The 20318-nt window shown below is 32.2% G+C and overlaps 1 protein-coding gene across 1 annotated transcript in view; it reads right to left on the bottom strand.

Annotated features, from left to right (window-relative positions):
- LOC129218301 (cAMP-dependent protein kinase type II regulatory subunit-like) overlaps window positions 1-20318 on the bottom strand; it is a 107398-nt gene that overhangs the window by 25978 nt on the left and 61102 nt on the right. The window contains exons 4-7 of the mRNA XM_054852539.1: window positions 11966-12049; window positions 11837-11878; window positions 10782-10846; window positions 2040-2196 (exon numbers count right to left, since the gene is read on the bottom strand). Coding sequence (XP_054708514.1) covers window positions 2040-2196; window positions 10782-10846; window positions 11837-11878; window positions 11966-12049 — 348 coding nt within the window. The remainder of the gene's footprint in view (window positions 1-2039; window positions 2197-10781; window positions 10847-11836; window positions 11879-11965; window positions 12050-20318) is intronic.

Genomic DNA, 20318 nt, shown 5'->3' on the forward strand with positions numbered 1-20318 from the left:
AAAATAACTGTTGCCTTGTGTAATTAAAGCCACAAAATTGTTTATTTATTCATTTTAAGTTTCATTGATCAGTGTTCATACCCTTTAAGGAAAAAAAAAATCAAGCACTTTTCAAGAGCAATAAAATATTTTTCCAGGTACTACTATATACATTCGTACTATAAATATTGCATGCAAATTTCATTAAATGCAAACATTTAAATAACAGGCAGTATTATAAATAATATAAAACAAACTGCATTTTTTACAAGAGACACTTTGATAAAAGATCTACTGTCTTGAAAGTTTCTAAAAATGTCTGAAAAGTTTGGTTATAAGAGAAGTTGATCACACGAGGATTAGTGTTTGAAGCTTTCAAATTCAAAGTATATTTTTAGGAATCAACAAGCTTAGATTAAAAAAAAAAAAAACCTCTGTGATTGTAGGGCAAAGAGTGCTTCAAACTTTTATGGGAAGAAACCAAACTGTCATTATGACAATGATGTACACAAATTCAACTTAATGAATCATATAATTCAACTTTATGTTTCAAATACAAACGCTAAGTTAAAATGTTATGCTCTCAATTGTTTAAATTTAATACTTTTCCAAAAGAAAAAAAAATATGGTAATGGCTGTAAAGTTAAGTTTGTCCCCAAAACTAAATAACTTTTTTTAATTGAACAAAACTAAAGTAATTATTTCTTTAGTCATTTAAAGAAAAAGAAAAAAAACGAGCTAATCTGATGTAGCATTTGCCAAAATAACTTCAATTGCCAAAAAAAAAAAAAAAAAATTACAAGATGCAAAACAATTTTTATCTCAAGTAAGGGAAGTAAATTTTCCCCGAATCAAGTTCAATGTTGGCATTTTCTCTATAATAAATATATTTATTTTTTACTAAAACTAAACATAAAAGGCTAATCTAAGGCAGTATATGTAAAAATAACATCCGACAGGTCAAAATATTTATTTGGTTTACAAGACACAAAACGATAAATTTCATTCACAAGAAGCACTCCATGAAGTCTGAGTAAGTTCAATGTTGCCATGGTTCCAAAAAAAAAAAAAAAATCTTTATTTGTAGAAATTAAACATAAAATAAGATTATCTAAGGTAGCATACCTCAAAATAACTTTGGTTTGTCAAAAACATCAAAATATTTACAAGATGCAAAAGGATTGAAATCCAAAACATGAAAGCAACTTTTTGCGATTCTGCATATGGAACATATGTTCAGATAATTGGACTGATGAAATATTTAAAAAGAAATACAAGTAAAATATAATGATTTTTAAAAGAATTCAAGCACTAAAGTAACTTTTCAAAGTTTTTCAAGATTTTAAACACTTTTTCAAAATTTTTAACCAGTGGTTCCCAACCTTTTTCATGTCACGATCCATTTTGCACCAACTAAACAACCCGCGCCCCTTATGTGTCCCCCATATATAGTTTATGTGTGTGTGCGCGTCTGTGAGTGTATCGTGCGTATGCGCACATAGCACATATTGTGCATGATGAATGGAGCTGCTTGAGGTATTTTATTTAAGCTTAATCTTTTTTTTCTACAATAGTTGCACATTGCAGAAATAAAAAACATATATACAGTCTTGATAATGTTAAACGTACATTTCAGCACTTTCAAATCTTTTGCTTCTTAACAGAGTCGAATGCAGGGTTTTGTTTTCAGAGGAGCTGAGGTCATAAAAATCTTATATAGTCTCAGTGTCTATAACTTTTTTCTTTTAAAAAGGCCGTCCCGAGGTCAAAAAATTAAGAGGAGGGCATTTGTAAGACCCTCAATTTTTATCAAACGTATGTATGGGAAGAGAGAGAGAATCCAGTTTTTTTCTTGGAGAGGGAGGGGGAGGTGTTACTGCTAGCGTATGAGCAGTCAACTTAAGAGAATTGCGTAATAAGTGGAGAAAGAAAATTAAGAATATGAATTTACAGACTGAAAAACTCACAGGTAATTTTAAATAATATTGCACTAAAATAATTATAGTAATTAAAAACAAAAAAACACTTGGAGGAAAGTCATTTTTTTTGTAAACACTTACCATTGCCCATAAAGATCCATCAGTTTTTGCCTCAATTGTAGCTGCTCTTGGCATATTGTACATCAATGCAAGCTCACCAAAACTTCCAGCATTATCATATTTTCCAACTAATTTATTCTTTTCTTGATCAGTATCTACATGGATATTATACACTCCACTGAAAATGTAGATAAAAGTGAAAATATTACTTCCAACCTCAATTAGTTTCTAAATTTTGATATACAGTCAACTTACGATAACTTGAAGTCCCAAGGTACCAATACTTTTAAGTTATCAAATAAAAATGAATATTTCTATATTTATGATATATTTTTTCAGTATATACATATTATGTAGCGTAAAAGATCCATAATTTAAGAATAAACAATGATGTTTTCATACTTTTATTTATGTTTTAGTATGAACACTAATTAGCAAAATTACTCTTCAAACAACTGTATCTTTTTTACAAACCAAATACACAAAACAATATGCAAAACATGCATGGTGCTTCAAAGGAATATGCAATTCACCCAGAAATTTTCTTTTTAAATCACCCACTTTGAGTTTACAGGGATCTAAGAATGTCATTTTTTTTTTTTTTAGGAGCTGTAAACTATAAGGGGAAAACAAACACATAAGTATGGTTATATTTTCTGATTAGGGTGATTCCAATGATTAGTTATTGACATATTTCATTATGTTTTGGTCTCCTAAGCGAGTTATTGCCCTTTGAAATCAGTAATAATTTTATATTTGACCTTGAACTTTGCCATGTTCCCATTAATTACTTAATTAAGTTACACCTATGTACTTAACATCTGAGACTATAATATCATGTAGTTTCATATCATAATGCAAAATTAACAGCTATAAATGTAATTCAAATAGATTTTGGCCAAAATGCAAAGGTCTAGAAGTCCCATTTTTGGGTAGGAAAACTACTTTTGGTGACCTCTAAAACATTAAAGATCAAGATTAGAGGGAAAAAAGGTGGTTTTAAATATCTTTCAGATAGAGCTTTTATGGATATGAATTTCAAAACAACAGAAGATGGTTGAGTGTAGTCATTTGATGAATCTATATGGAGTGACCCAAAAATTACTAATTTAATTTTTAAGAAATCTAGTACTCAATAAAAAAGAATTATTTTTTTTTAATTTCAAGAAGTCTATGAAATTGATGAGGAATAACAATGTGGGGCAATAGTATTTATACACTTTTATATGTCAAAAAAAGTAGGGGAATGTGGGGCAAAGTGAAATGACTAAGATGACTGAGCTTTTCAAAATAAATGAATAGGAAATTTGTTTTGAAAATTACAGTACAAAAAAAAAAAAAAAAAACCTTTGTATTTTTTAATAAGATGTGCATTGAAATATTTCTTATTTTTGGCAGTGAAAAAGTGCTTTCAAAAAAAAATTCACTTTTTTTGTCATATGGCAAAGTGATAAATGAAATATTTTTCTAATGAAATACTTTCTATTTGATTATAAAAAGTGTTTCTGATCAAATAAATCTGTAAATAAAATCTTGAATGAATAAATGAAAAGAAAATGGAACAATTAATGAATAATTTAATTAATTATGTAAGAAAAAATGAGTGATTAAAAGAGTTAATGAATAAGAAAATAAGTGAATGAAGGAACAAATATAAGTGAATTACGCAATGAAAGAAGGAAAATGAACTGATGAAAAAATGAATACATAAGTTTTTACTCCCTTTTACAAAAAAGGAAGTATTGTATTCGCAAAAAAATTTTCACTCAAAAAATCGGTCTTAATTTCCATTTTGCTCATCCCCGAATGAATATTGAGCTTTTTTTTTGACTTGACCACATGTGGATTAGTGCCTAAGAACGTATAGACACGGGAAATAATCATTTTGACGATTTCTGAGTTAATTACAATGAGTTTCCTTGTGACATCTGTATAAACGTATGTATGTGCGTATGTATGTCGCATAACTCAAGAACGGAATGGCCTAGAAAGTTGAAATTAGGTACGTAGACTCCTAGTGGGGTCTAGTTGTGCACATCCCCTTTTGGTTGCATTCGGGTGTTTTTAAAGGTATCTTTTGCCTCATCTTGGCAGGAAATCATTGTGAATTTCGATGTAAACTCAAGTGGTGTTATAATGTGGGGGACACTTGGTGATATATCACCAATCTTTTGGTTGCCTAGTTTTGTCGCCAACTTGGCGACAAATTTGGCATTTTTTTTTGGTTAAATCAGGTTTCAATTTGGCCACTGTTGGTGATATTTAGAGAGTAAACTATTGAATTGCATTAAAATTAGAATATTTCTGGGAACATGAATTGTTTTGCTGATGATGTCAAAGTTATGGGGACTGTAGAAAATGAAGAACAAGCAAATCAGCTGCAAGAGGATCTAGATCATATTACGGAGTGGGCTGATAAATGGGGTATGGCTGTTAATGTTGGGAAATGTCAAGTGCTACATTTAGGGCATGGAAATAAGTGTACAAGTTATTATTTGCAAGGTTCAGTCATTAGTCAGGCAGACAAAGTTACTGATCTGGGGGTCTTCATAAGTCAGGATTTAAAGTTTAGCCAACAGTGCAGCATTGTTAGCAACAAAGCCAATAAGATGCTTGGGTTTATCAATAGATCTATTTCAAATAAATCTAAAGAAGTTCTTCTGCCCTTATATAGAAGTTTGGTAAGATCCCATTTGGAGTATGCTGTTCAGTTTTGGTCTCCTTATCTTAAGAAAGACAATGTATTGGAAAGGGTTCAAAGGCGGGCTACAAGGCTAATAAGTGGACTTTCCCATTTAGATTATGATTCCAGACTTAGAAGGCTAAAAATGTAGTCTTGAGCAAAGAAGAGACCGAGGGGACATGATTCAGCTGTTTAAATTTATTAAAACGAAAGATGTTACAGGGCTAAAGTTTAGCACTGAAAACAGGACAAGGGGTCATTGTTTTAAGCTATTTAAATCTCAGGCTAACATGGATATTAGGAAAAATTATTATTTTAGCAGGGTAGTGGAACCTTGGAACAGCTTACCGGAAGAGGTGGTAATGAGCAAAGGAGTAGACAGTTTTAAGAGGGCCATTGATCTTCACTGGGGATTGTAAATTGACTAGGACCAGTCTAGCTGGGCCCAGAGCCTGTTGCTGGTCGTCACATTTGTATTTGTATTTGTATAAAACTGCCAATAATAAGAAAATTACATTAAATTTGAGTAAAAGGAAGTCATGTGATGTACACATCAGCTCATTTAGTAAATGATTGAGTAAGTAAATGAAATAAGCTATTTCACTTTGTCTTGCATGTAAAAATGCGAATAGGATATAATATTAACTAAATAAATATTGCACTGCATATTAGAAGGTCTCAATTAATATTTAAAATGTTTATAACAAGAACTTTATAATTTTATAATATAAAAAATTATTTTTGACTTACAACAAAAAGAGTCTCAGTTTTAGAAAATTGCCTGTATAATCACAGCCTTCTTATCTTCGGCGGTATTTTTATTCTGACTGGAATAGGGTACATGTGTAACTATTTTGTTGAAATATTACAAGATAGGTGGTGCTAAACAACCAGTAAAATATGTCAAGTTTTCACTTTGCCCCACTATTCCACTTTGTCCCACATTCCCCTACTGTATTATGAACAAAATTCTACAAATGAAGACGAAAACAAGAGGAAAGCTAAAATTGCTTAAGATTTTTGCAAATTACTCTAACAGTAAAATAAAAAGCTTTTTTTGTGGCACACATCCCAGGAAAAAAAGTGTGGCTAAGAAGGCTTGTTCCATGGAAAAGGTTCAAATAGATGTATGAAGAAAAAAAAAAAAATGCTAAAAACTACTGTTTAAAAATATTGTTTATAATACACATCACTATTTTTTCAGTTACTTATGAAATTTCAAGCTCAAAAACTTTGGAATAAATAAATACAGATGTGCACACGTATTTCAATATAAAATAAAAACTATTTCTGTACAGCAAACATTAGCTACCTGTTTAGCATCTTTTTGACAAACTCCCGATATCAGCTCTTAACACTTTTTCTTCCTCCCATGCCCAATAAACCAAGCAATTGATATTCAGTCCTCACGAACATGATTTGGTACCAAAGGAAAAAGTAAATGTATTACCGTTTTGTTTAACTTTGCTGGCTCTATCAGATAGAAAGTTACAACTTTTCTAGCTGTTTAGCAGGTCCCTGGAGAAAGAAGAGCAGGAGGGATGAAATCCTCAGGGCCAAGCCCACTGGGGTTCTGGAACTCCAGAAAATGGATAACTCAAGGAAAAGGTTTGATGTAGTAGTGGGATGTGGTTGGGGCCTGTCAGTATTTCCGTAGGGGCCAAGACAAGCTCTCAAAGGCCCTGGTGCTTGGATATTAAATCTTTACTAATAATAAAGCTGAAAGTCTCTCTGTATGGATGCCAGTGACATGCATAACACCTAGACCCTTCGGTTGATTTTCATGAAATTTGGCACAAAATTAGTTTGTAGCATAGGAGTGTGCACCTTGAAGCGATTTTTTGAAAATTTGATTTTGTTCTTTTCTATTCCAATTTTAAGGCCATTTTTCACATAAATTTGATAATTTGGGGGAGAAAAATTTCATTCACATAAGGTTTACGTCATTCAAAAGCTTGGAACTTTGCTTGAGATGAAGTTTGTTTGAAGCGTCTACAAGCATTAGGAGAGCAGTAGGAGTCGTTTAGTGAAAACCAACATCCAAGGCTTATCATAAGCACGCCAAACAATTCTAAATGATTAAGCTCAAAAATAAAACCAAAAATTAAAGGTAAATGGAAATTGTTTTCAAAGTTGAAATTAAATTTGTATGTTTCTATGGTTAAGTCTTTTACTCCCTTTGATGGCTTTGTTACTTTAAAAAAAAAAAAACAATTATAACCACATGCTTATTTTGGTGATCAATCCAATTGAAAGGGAATGAAATTAAAATCCTTTAGCTGTTAAGAAAAAGTCATCTGCTTTTATTTTCTTTGTTTTTATGGAATTATATGCAGTAAAATATTGAATTACAACCTTATTTCAATGGTGTTTAATTTTGGAAAAATTTGGCATTTCAAGCCAAGGAAGGAAAACTTCCTTCCTCTTTTAAAATATTTCTAAGGCTTTTGCTGGTTTCTGTTATCTGTTAAGATACATGCTAAGTTTTCAAATCTGCCAAAAATATGACTGTATATTTACTAGGGTTTCCATTCCCGCGCCCATCTCAGTCAAACGGGATTTTAGGATTGTAAGGAGCCAATCCCCCGGGATCCCTCAGGATAAACGTTATCCCTCTAAAAGTTAAATTTTTGTGTCAAATAAAAAAAGTTATGCTTTTTGTGAAGAGCTGCTTTTGGTACATGAATTAGTTGTTACCGAGAATTTTGCGCACCAATTGTAAAATACAGTAGAACCCCTCCTAACGGACACCCCTCAAAGGCGGACTCTCCTCTTATGCGGACAATTTTTAATTCCCCAGTTCCAATGCAAATGACATTATTAAACCCCTGTCCTGCGAACACCTCTCTATTGCGAACAAAAATTTTTGTCCCGTTAGTGTCCGCATTAGAGGGATTTTACTGTACTAAGTCAAATCTCAATGAGCGACTATCGTTTGGTACCCAAAGTGTACTATAAAAAGGTCCAATGCATCTTAAAATTTTTTTTTATTTATTTCGAAGCTAAACAGCTTTACATATATAGAGGACTGCATGCTAAGCGCCTTGCCTCCAGACACACACAGGATAGATTTTACAACACAAAAGAATTAAATCACCAATTTAACTTGCCTTGTTGCTTCATTAACGTTGATGGTCATTGCATCAGCGCATTTGATTCGTTACTGCAGGTGGTGAACACTGATTGGGTCGCAGTCTCAGTTCAAGTTTTTGAAAAATTTTGCTAATTTTATCTCTCACTTTAAAGAGACAATTAAAAACTTGAGCAGCTTAATGTACTGCACTGACATGCGAGTCATTTAGTGTTTCATCCAAGTTTTTGCCACCTGTTTTAGAGTGACGCCGAATATTGCAGGTTGCTTAGCTAATTCATCCAACATAATTTTTAAGGTACCACCCACGTTTATATTAATAGCTTCACGGTGACAAAGACATTGACAGACACTTTCTACAGGTTTGAGAGCATAAATAAAAAATGTCAGATTTTTCATTTCTTTCTTCTACGGAAAAAAATATTGTGCACTTTTAGTAAGTTAAAAGTTTCTTGTGTATTCCTTAAGTTTGCAGAAACGTTTCAAAATTGCATTCGTGCTACTCCAGCAGATTTTGCACTCTGTAATACACTTTCTCAATTTCTTCCAAAGTCCAATTTTCTGGATTTCAATACTTAGTGATGGTTATCAAAAAGGCTTGTAATTTTTATGCATTTTTGTAATTGCTGAACGCATGAAAACAGAAATCTCCGAATGAGAATACCAATTCATTCTCACAAAAATATACTCTATTTTTACTGTTTTCTTGAATGGTAAATACACTATTCATCATGTGAGACAAAGTTTTTCTTGCTGATATACAGGAAGATGATTATAACTTCAGATTACACTTGTAAAAATATGTGTTTATGTATAAATCAGGAAACGTTTGCATGGAAAATATTTGCGGGATTAGAAGTCCCGCGGGATAAATCCCGCTAAATATCATGCAGGATCCCGTGGGATTCGGGATCAGGATGGTAACCCTAATGGTAAGTGTGTGGTAACCCTAATATTTACAGTTACCGCATAGTATACGTTAACTGTAAATATACAGGTGAAACAAATGACCTTTTAATATTCTACTGTAATCTACTGTAATATCATCTGCACAATTAGGGTGGAACTTTCTCTATTTCTGCAAAAAAAAAAAAAAAAAAAAATTGAGGAGAAAAATAATGAAAACTTAAGGATATTTAGGACAAAAATGAATATTTTAGGAATTTCAGGACACTTAAAAAAACATTAGGAATTTTAGGATAACTCCCACTCCTGACTTCACAAAACTTACCGAAATAAAAGTGCATTGTAATACAGTTGCGCTGAATTTTGTTGAACCAGTGTTTTTAATACCTAGGTTTGCAATCTCTTTAAAACTGCAAAAGCTAAAACTGGAATTTTCTGGAAGATTTTCAATCATTTGTGGGCCTGGAAATTCTGAGAGAAGTTTAATCTTATCAAGCCTTTTGTGTAAGGCCTTCTGATGACAAAGTTTAGGAAGTTTATATAAGCAACCCTACTAGCAAAATTTCTTGCATCAACCTTGACAGATCTTGATATTATACTGACGGCGTCAATATTGACGTGTTTCATACTGCATAAAGCTTGCATAAAGATGAAAAAGCAATATTACTATAACAACACGTATGCAACATTGCATTCATCTTAAAATATCAATATTGATATTACCTTAAAATAACAACATTGCATACATGTTGATGCCGTCAAGATGATATTGATTTCATGCTGTCGCCGTCAAGGTAATTAGTACACAATAGAGCAGGTGGACCTTCGTTGATACTTGCTTGCGCATGCGCACAGTTCTTTCTACCCAGCGTCCCTCGCATTGCTGGCACATTGATTCAGTCGGTTTAGAGGAGTTGCACGTGGCTTTGCATTTTTTAGGCTTCGTTAAGTTGGTTACTTAGTTATTAGTGTGGAATAGTATTGTTTTAGGAATAACATGAATAACTGATATTTGCATTTGTTTATTAATATAGTACTAAACAAGTCATATCGCAGACGATGTGCGATCAATGTTAGAAATGGCCGAAAATAACAAAGGACATGAAGTCCAGAATTTCGTATTATCACTTCAATCTCACAAGTAAGATTAATTTTATTCAATGGTTATTTATGTTATTCTTTGAGATAAATTCATATGTTTTGTCCATGGGATATTTTCAATGCTGACATCCATTTGAAAATGTACTTTATTGTATTTATTTATTATTTTGCTACCTTTACTCTTAAATGTGCTATAAAAACTTCCGCAATTATTTCTAAATAGGCATTTTATGTCTTTATAATACAATTAGAAGCAAGAATTTAAAAAATAAGTCAAGTATTACGCAAAACGAAGAAACTTTCATTTTTTTAAATTAAATTGCGAGTACTTTTAATATCTTTATCTGAATTTCCGATCAGATGTCAGCTTTAAGAAAATATTCTCAGACTAGAAAACTATCTTGAAGAATAACAGAAATAATTAAAGAATGAAATTTAATTCTCGAGTTTGAAGTGAAAATAATACAAATAAATAAATGGATAAAACACCTTGCAAACGTGCTGATTTCATACTGTCATGTCAATGTATCCTGATATTTTCCTGTCATACCAATACGTATGCAATATTACAAAAGCAAGATCATCTTGCCTAGACCTTGATTTCATGCTGTCATGACAACATCTTGATATTATCCTGTCATATCAATACGTATGCAAGATTACAAAAGCAAGATCATCTTGCCTAGACCTTGATTTCATGCTGTCATGACAACATCTTGATATTATCCTGTCATATCAATACGTATGCAATGTTACAAAAGCAGCCTACCTTGATATTTTCCTGATATTATGCTGCATACACCTTGTCAGTCAATATTGTGGCAGCCTGCTGACAGCATAAAGGGAGTAACATAACAACATTGAGGCAGTATTAATGCAAGATGATTTTTCTTGCATGTCAACCTTTATGCAATACTGAGGCAAGATATTTTGCTTACTGGGAAACTGCCTGAGAAAACTAAAATTATACAAAACTACTAACTTGTCAATAACATAGAAATTATCCCCATCATCTCCTTGTTTGATTACTATGTCACCTGGTTTTACCTACAAATAAAAGCATACTATTAAAATAGATAGGAATAGTAAATACCTGGTTGCAGTAAAACTTAAGAGGATTCCATACAGAAATTGTAAATAATAATAAAAAATATCATTGAATTTTTCCAAATGAGATACAATATGACATGTGACTTTGCTGATGTTTGATTGAATTAAAGTAACTTATAATTCAGGAATGCATCTTTACTTTCTTTTCATGGTATAATTAGAACTGTTCAGAATTTTAAACTATGTCAGTTTTGTCATGCACTTAACTATTTAGGAATTTTTCGCATTTGGAATTCGGTGTTTCTCTCCTGAATCAGATGGATTATCCAAGGCTAAACAGATGTTGCACAGGAGAAAACGGGCAAAAAAAAAAGTGACAATTTTGATGAAGGTAAAACTGAAAAGTGAGAAAGGGTACAAATAGGGAACACAGTGGCCAAGAAGAGCCACATTGGCATGCAAAAAGGGAAAAATGGGTGCCACACTTTGAAGTGCTTTTAAGTGAATTCTGTACCAGTTTTAGTTTTTTATTTGTAATATTTCATTTTTACTTAGAAATTCAGAATGGGATGGACCCAAGACAAAAAACTTTATGCACTCAACAGGAGCAATGACCTTTTGTTAAGTCCTACAGTGAATTATGTTCAAAAGTGAGATGGTACTAGTAACGGCAATTTAAACCTAAGGGAAATTACCTTTCCATATTATTTGACAGTTAACTGACTGGTACTTATGTATTAGAATTTTATGTGAACAATGAGATTAATGCAAATATAAACTTTGCATTCAGAGCATTAAACATCCTGACACAACTAACCATGCGAAATTTATGATAAGCACAAGATTATGATTAATTTATCTAACTGCTATTTGAAATTCTCTTAAAAACCGATTTAACAATACAATTTAGAAAAAAAAATATCTATGGAGTTTAAAACAGCCAATTTGTATTAAAATTAAAATAATATTAAAAACAAAAAAAATTACTTTTCTTTCAAACATTGCATCCAAAACTTCCTGCATTTGTTGCTAAAAATGAAATATATTATGATTAATTTTATAAAATAATACATGAAACCATTTTCAAGTGTTAAAAGTCAAAATATGCATACTTACAATATCTAATGACCTAAATAGCAAAATATTTCTTACAGCTTCACCTAGGCGCTGTCTTTGGTCATCAGACTTAGGATATATAATCTGAAAAAAAAAAAAAAAATCATCATATGATTTTTGACAGCTAAACACTAAGTTCTTACTTGAGGTTCGATGTCGATGTTTTTTTTATAAAAAATTGATAATATGTGGTCAATGTTGTTTTTGGATGTTGATTTTTTTCATTTGAATTTAAAAAAAAAAAAAAAAAAAGAAAGTGTAGAGAAACGACATCGATAAAAAAACTGCATTGATGCACAAAATTTAAAAATTCGATGGTATCGATGAACATAGATATAAACATTAATGGTTTTAAAAAAACGTTGATGTTTAGATTCGTTTTTGAGTAAGATTTATTTTTAGAATCATCCATTTTGAAAATGTTTCCTTATTGCTATGATAGGTTTGTAAAAACACTTACTTTTAGTTTCTGAATACTATTCAGGTACGAAATTATTCCTATTAATTAGCATTCATGTTTTAAGGTTTAGTGATTTTAATACATGCATCATGTAACTTTTCTTTTGTATTGCTTCAAGTAATAATATAATTACTAGCTGCGTGCCTCGCGTTACACGGGCTACTTAAAAAATGAAAGAGATGTCCAATTGATGTTTTTTTATTACTCTGACATCAGTTTCTAAAGAACTAAGGAATAAATAAATACGCTAATGCAAGGTTTGCAAAACACCAGTAGAGCATTTTTTTTGGCAAAAATCTCTTTAAAAATAATCATAGTTGTCAATGATACAAGTTATGATTATTTTCAATTAGCACAAAAGATAAAAATATATGCATTATTAACTATAATCTGTGCCCACTTTAAACTGAATTAAATCTAATCGACTATATCTGAAATATTTATGTACAATTACAATTAGCTTTTTACATAAAATGACACATACTTTTTGATTGATTACGTGAAATAAAGCACCAAGACTTAATAAATACCAATAAGCATAAATTTAATACCAAGTCATCAGATTCGACTTAAGCTTTAGTTAAAATCCTTAAGAACAACCTTTTTTGTTCAACTCTGTTTCACTTAAAGAAATCCAAACAATCCTGTATTTCAAAAATAGAAACAGGAAGGAAAAAGGGAGTTATTACAATTCAAAAACTCATCCATGTGACAGGAAAAAGGCCAACAAAATAAACATAATTAGTCGCACATCCTAAATGTACCAAAATATGAGGCCAGTGAGTGATAAATTTACACTACAATTAATAGGGTCTGGTAGGGTAAAGTGGTCATAAAATCATAGGTTTTCAACTTAGGTGGATAATAAACACAATAAATTCTTTAAACACTTCAATTTTTTTTGTTGTTATTTTACATTGCATTATTAAAGAACACGGTGCATTGAATTTCAGGAAAAAAAAAATATTGATTAAAGTAGTTTTATAACACTTTCATTTCCCTTTGTTTTTATGACCACTTTACCCCATGGGATGGGGGGGAAAGTGGTCATAGCGTGGGGTAAAGTGGTCATAGTTTTTAAAAAACTGCAAAACCGTTACAAATAACCCTAATTTTGTATATTTCGGTTATTTTTATAGTTACAAGTATATGTATGAGTATATACGGGTATACACGAGTGTAGACATGAGTAAACATGTTCATATATAAATACACATGTATACATCAGATACATGCATGCACATGCCGACTCAAGTATATACGTGTATACACGAGTATATAAGTATGTACACGTGATTACCAACAGGAGTGTATACGTGTCTACAAGAGTATAAACGTGTCACGTGTATATGCGAGTATATACGAGTATAATCGAATATCATATGTGTGTTTTGCACTTGTATCTCAAGTATATGCGTGCATACCTGAGTATATACGTGTATTGTCGATGTATATACGCATATATAAGTGTACATACATACTTATGCGGGCATACACGAGTGTGGATGTATATAGAGCGTGTTTGTTACTCACGTAAATATATATGGAAGCACGAGTATTATACGTATGTTTACGTGTAAACATGATTATATTCCTGTTAGACGTATATACGTGCATTTACGTGTATACACCAGTACATGTATCCACGTATATCCACAAGTATGTCCGCTAATATACATGTATGCTTACAGAATGAATACAAGATCTTTTGCAGAATCTAAGTTGTGTGAAAGGGGAGGATAAGAAGCAAAGAATCATAAGGAAGTTATGGTCGCTGACGCGCTACATGCACAAAAGGTCAGAAACTGATGTTAGCAAAACAGGTCAAAAACTTGTTATACAAAGACGATTTTACCCGACTTTTTAGTTTTTAAGAAATATTTAGAGCAGGTGTTAAAAGTTACGGCCTGTGGTAGCTCTAATACACGCATCGCAACAAAGGCGCAGTGACTGATGAAAATTTTTAAAAAGCTTCGTAATTGCAACAGAGTGATTGCGATGCATGTATTCCAGCTGCCGGTCGCAAATTTCATCAATAACTTTAAAACTTTCTTAAAACCTAAAATGTTGTGTAAATTTGTCTTTGGGTAATAAATTTGTGAGCTGTTTTGTATCCATCAGTTTCTGGCTTTACGTGCATGTAGCGCATCAGCCTTGAGTTTGAGTCCATATGTTTCTTATGATTCTTGCTTCTTATCCTCCCGTCTAACACCTTTTAACAATTTTCCTAATAGTTTAGACTCACCCTGTATACATGTATATCATATGCTTGTATGCAAGTGTCTACTCGAGTACGTAGGCGTATATACGTGTTTCCCTGAGTATATAATTGTTCGTATATATACGAGCATAAGCAGGAATATACGTGTATAGTCGAATGTATATCTGTATAGAAAAAAAATACTTGCAGATACCCAAATACGTGTTTATTGGTGCATTTATGTGAATACGTATATATGCGTGCCTACACGAGTATATGTGTATGCATACGCATATACTCTTATATTTAACCCTGTTTATTGTAAAAACAATACATATTAAGTGAAATTAATATTTAATTTATATTTGCTTTATACTTAAAGATTAAGTAACTTTAGAAGAACAATATTCGTTAAGCCTAATATTATGACCACTTTACCCCATTTTACTTAAATTGTTCTAAAAAAATATTCAAAATAGATTCAGCTAACTGCTAATGAGTAAGGGTTCTTGAGACATGTAGGAAGCTTCCTGTGCAGATAATCTGTTCATAATTCTAACAAACAAAATTTCCCAAGGAAGTTTAAAAAGGTGTCTAAATTTTAAGAATTTTCATATCTACACAAAATATTTTTTTTTTACTAAATAAAATTTTGCCAGTTGTAAAATTTTGTATTCAAAATTTAGTTTCTAAATGCACTGCCCTAAAATAAAATTTTCACATTCATTTGAACATTAATTTCCAAGCTATAGGCATTTATTTGAATTATGACCACTTTACCCCATTGATCACTTTCCCCCACCAGACCCTATAAACATAACTAAAGAAACAACTTTCATATGCTGAAAAGAGTTAAGAACGTTGAATGTAAAAAAATAAAAAAAAGGACAGACGATAAAATAAAGGCTATGTCCGAATAGAGCAACCAATTTTAAACTAATTTAAAATGGAATTCTTGGTAAAAACGTTGTTTTAAGATTTGGACAGCAGCCAAAAAAATCTCTTTTAAAACAATTAGAATTTTACTTACTCACCCATATGCAAAATAGTAACAGGAAAGAAATAAAATTTCTTGAATAACGTTATGTTAATTAACGTTTTAATTAATATCTCCATTAGTTAAAGTCGCACAATTACGAGATTGGTCCTATTGTTTTCTTTGGAAAATTTCAAAATGATCGGTATCTCGTTCGACTCTCGATTTGCAGCGGTTCTCGAGAAGTTCAATCTTCAGATTGACACACAGACAGGCGGACGTGAACAGATTTTAATATTATAGTGGATTGGCTTTGCTTTGTCAATTCTAAAATATTAGTTTATAATATAATATTAGTTTAATGCATTGAGGCACTGTCAGAAGAATCAACTGACAAACTTCGAAACATTTGTTAGAGATTATTCAAAAATGTACGTTATATATATTTAAAAACATCATGGTTTTTGTTCAATGTACCAATGTTACGTTCGGGGGCGGATACAGACTATCATTTTACGGGGGATATGCAAACGAATGATCACCTCCCCCCAAGAGCGAAGCTATGGTTTTGGGCACAAAAGGTTTCTGAAACTGCTGGGATGTCCATGAAAAGCATCAAATTGGCCAGTAATAAGGACCCTAATACGATATAAAGGTCACTAATTGATTTCATTAACAATGAAAAGAAATAATTTCAAATATTTACTTTTAAATTAATTAACGAATTGAAAACATTATGAAATCGTTTACATTTTACAAAAAATGTGAGCACAATGCCAGCGGATAATATTGTCGACAGTTTGGGAGGGGTCATGACCCCCATGACCTTCCCCTTGTATCCGCCACTGGTTATGTTTTAATTCATAACATTGATATTCAAAAATATTGATATTTTGCCATTGATGTTGAAACACTAGTTCTTACTCTTCCGGAAGAAAAACATTTGAGCAATTTCAAGAACCAAAAACTATTTTTCAAGATACTTCTATAACTTTGAACTATAAATATCTAAAACAACTTTTATTTAATTGAAACATATAAATAATAGGCAACACTATAAAAGATATAAAAAACGAAATTGCATTTTCTACAACAAGAGAAATTTCTATAAAATACCTAAACTAAACACAGTGACCCAACGGCACATGGGAGCCAAGGTCTACTGTCCTAACTCAGCTTACGAGATTCAGAGCTCTGGGAGGAAAGGCAGATGTTCCATTTAGGTGGTCAACCAAATGCGGCACCCCCAGTGTTTACATCCCAAGCACGCTTGGTACTCATTTTATTGCAAAGGGCTTTCGGGGGTACTTGTTTTTGGTTCTTCTTGGTACTTGGAGGGGGGGGAGGGGACTAATGTGGTTTGATTTTAACTTTCTTTAAAATGACGAAAATGCCTGTGGTGAGAAAAGCGGTGTATCAGCTGTCAAAAAATTCTAATTTTTTTTTTGAAAATCAAATATATTTAGGCATCCTGAAGTTTCGTCAAATATGTAAAAATTTTAGTTTTTATGTATGAATTTTTTTAATCGCCAGAAGCGAAAATAGTTGCACAGCAAAACTCTTTGTTCATTGACATTTTTATCAGTGACGTGCAGTCCCCCAAGCAAACCCAGCAGAGCTTGGACACTCCAAAAATAATTTTCATTTCTCATTTGCATGATCATTATGAGGGTTCCCCCTCCATCTTGCAAATAAAATTCAAGTACTTTTCAAGGACTTTTTAAGGATATTAAAAATCTTCTCAAAGACTTCAACTCTAATGAAGGGTGTGCAAAAAAAAATCAAGATTCGCTTCAAGAATGAAGTTATTATCAATGAACCGTTCAGATTTTATGAAAAATACATTTTGTAAGTTTAAAAATTGAAATTTTTTGAAATAAAGATAAAAGTTTTGCATTTGTATGAAAAAGAAAATTCTGGAAGAATGTACAGTCCAGTGAAATGTTCAATATTTTGGCTTATTTAAACTTGAATTCAAAATAGTACTGTATAAGAAACTGGATGGTTGGACTAGATTTTCAGTAGAAAATATTGTATCATTGTAACAAAACCAAATCAAAATAGCTAAAAAAGAAAATTTACTGTCCCAGCTCCTTCCCCCCTCCCCCGTCATCCTTACTTTAGCTGTAGCAATAGTTACTAGAATAAATTGCAATAACTGATGGTTTTTCTCTATTGCAGATCTTAAAATGTGGATAATTTAGTTATGGGTGCCCTTAGGAACGATTATGTCCTCCTCCCCTATTTTTCAGGTTAGCTCCCTCCTTCAAAATGCAATTCTCCAATAATGAGACCAAAGTATTTCAACGCACGAGCTGTAAAAATTTTAATGGTATGGTCTGTGCTATGATCCCCCCCCCCCCCCATATGAGGCAGTGAGAAGCAAAGGGATGTAAGTGGACGTTTTGAAGTTTTGAGTAAAACGCGTTTAAAGATCAGATCCTAGGTAGGCTTTCATTGAATTTTTTTTCTAAATCAAGCTGTATACCGGAACCTACCAGGGCTACTAGTACTATATCTTGCCCTGAGATAGAGGGTTCACCAACCGTTTGTACTGGTTATCTCCAAATTTTTAATTATGAGCATTTTCAATTCATTTATCATTTTTGAAAGTAAGTATCCCCCTCCCCCTTATTTTTTTATAAATTATAATTAGTACTGAATCATTTTTAAGAGTAAATTATGAACAGCAGGATTTTTTGGAAATAATTGCACGGCTTTTAGCACTAATTTTTACTACATTCATGAGAAAAAAAGAAAGAAATAGAAATTTACAGATTGCATTTTAAAAGCTATAAAAATGCATTTTGGAAAGCTTAAGTGAAGATAGCTTTTTATTTATTTATTTTTGCAAAACAAATACATAAGCAAATAGATGAGAAGTCGGCAGCAAACTGCATTTCAGCTGAAATAGTTTTAGTTTATCGCAAAACCTCTGAAGTAGTGAGGATCAAATACAATTTTGCTGATAAAATTTCATTTTTACAGAAAATAACTAATTAAAAAAAATAATACATGATTTCCGGCCCTTTTTATGAAATTCTCAGTAGTTTTCACTGAGATAGGCATCCAATTCTGTTTTTAGAAACTTAGGCAACTTATAGTATTGTCTGCTTCTATCTTGCGAATGACCAAACATGGCAACTAGGCGAAATATTTAAGATAGTAGATTTTTGATTTGAAAGTAATTATAAATAATTAAAAGCCCTAAAAAAACTATAATTTAGATGAAAGTGTCGGTTTTTAGCACATTAGCGTCCAAAGCAATAAAGATAAAATAATATTCTGAAGATAAAATTTGATAATTTGAAGTAAAAAATTTTGCATTTTTCAAGAAAAAAAATAATTATTCGGGGGGGGGGGGGGGGAATGCGGCACATTTTGCGGAATGCTCCATAGTTTGCATTATATTGGAATAGACATCCAATTCTGTTTTTGGAAACTTAGGCACTTAAAGAATCTTGTCTACTTCCATCTTGGAAGTCACCAAATATGGCGACTGAGATTAAAAATTAAAATTTCGGTTTTTGAATTTGTAGTACAAAAATAATTATAAAATAAAAAATCGAATTAAACATCAATTTAATTGAACTGTAATAGCTTTTAGCACATTAGCGTCCAATGCAATAAAAATAAAATGAACTTTTAAATATAAAACTTTTCATTTCTCAAGAAAAACTATTTTAAGTAATAAAAAATATAACATTAAAATTAAAAAAGAAAAAAATTTGAATTTGTGTCATCTTGAATTCAAATTATGTTTTTCGCAATCACGAGCGTGTGTGTGTGTATGCATGCGCATGTGTGTTTGTGCAGGCGAATGTGTGTGTGTGTACATGCGTGTGCGTGTTGTGCATACAGTGCTGTGTGTAGGTGTTCGTGTGTATGTAGGCATGTGTGTGTTTCTGTGTGCAGGCATGAGTATGTGTATGTAGGTGTGTGAGTTTGTAGATGTGTGTATGTATGTGTGTGTGTGTGTGTAGGAGACGGTTTTCGCAAGAGGAGTAGCATCGTGAGGCCGATCGACGGTGATACTGCAGAGGAAGGCGGGGGGGGGGGGGGGGGGATAAAATCATAGGACATCAAAACAGTCAAATGAGAACAATAAGCAATCGTGATTGCTCAATATATACGTATATATATATACATAAATGCTTTACAGCACATTTTACGCTATTTTCATTAGTTTGTGTTTAAATAAACATTAAATTCTGTTCTGTTTTTAGAAACTTAAGCATTTAAAAGTATCTTGCCTACTTCCATCTTGTGAGTGACTAAATATGGCGTCTATGTTTCACGCATAACTGATAAGTATTGCTGTTCTGATCAAAAAACGATCTTCCTTGATGTGCTTATCCTCAAGCGTTATGCTTCCTAAGCAATATATTTTCTTCAACCCTCTTGAGTTAGTGCATAATTCCTGTACATCCCAAGATATTTTTTTCCTTAGCAACAACGGGGGGGGGGGGGGGGGGGGATGGTGACAGACGTCTTTTTTAGGTCACCCTTTTACAAACTAGGTCTGACCTTCACTGGCTTACTCAGCTGGAAAGTGAAGAATGTGCTACACCGCACAAGAGAGGAATTCTTTCGTAGAAATCATAGTTTTCAAGGACTTCATATGATTTTCAAGTACTTTTGGGGGCCCTTGAAAGTCAAAATGAGATTCAAGGACTTTTCAAGGCCGCGGGAACCTAGTCAGTGATAATAATTGACA

The sequence above is a fragment of the Uloborus diversus genome, chromosome 3 (genome assembly GCF_026930045.1).
Source record: "Uloborus diversus isolate 005 chromosome 3, Udiv.v.3.1, whole genome shotgun sequence".
NCBI classification, from domain to species: Eukaryota; Metazoa; Arthropoda; class Arachnida; order Araneae; family Uloboridae; genus Uloborus; species Uloborus diversus.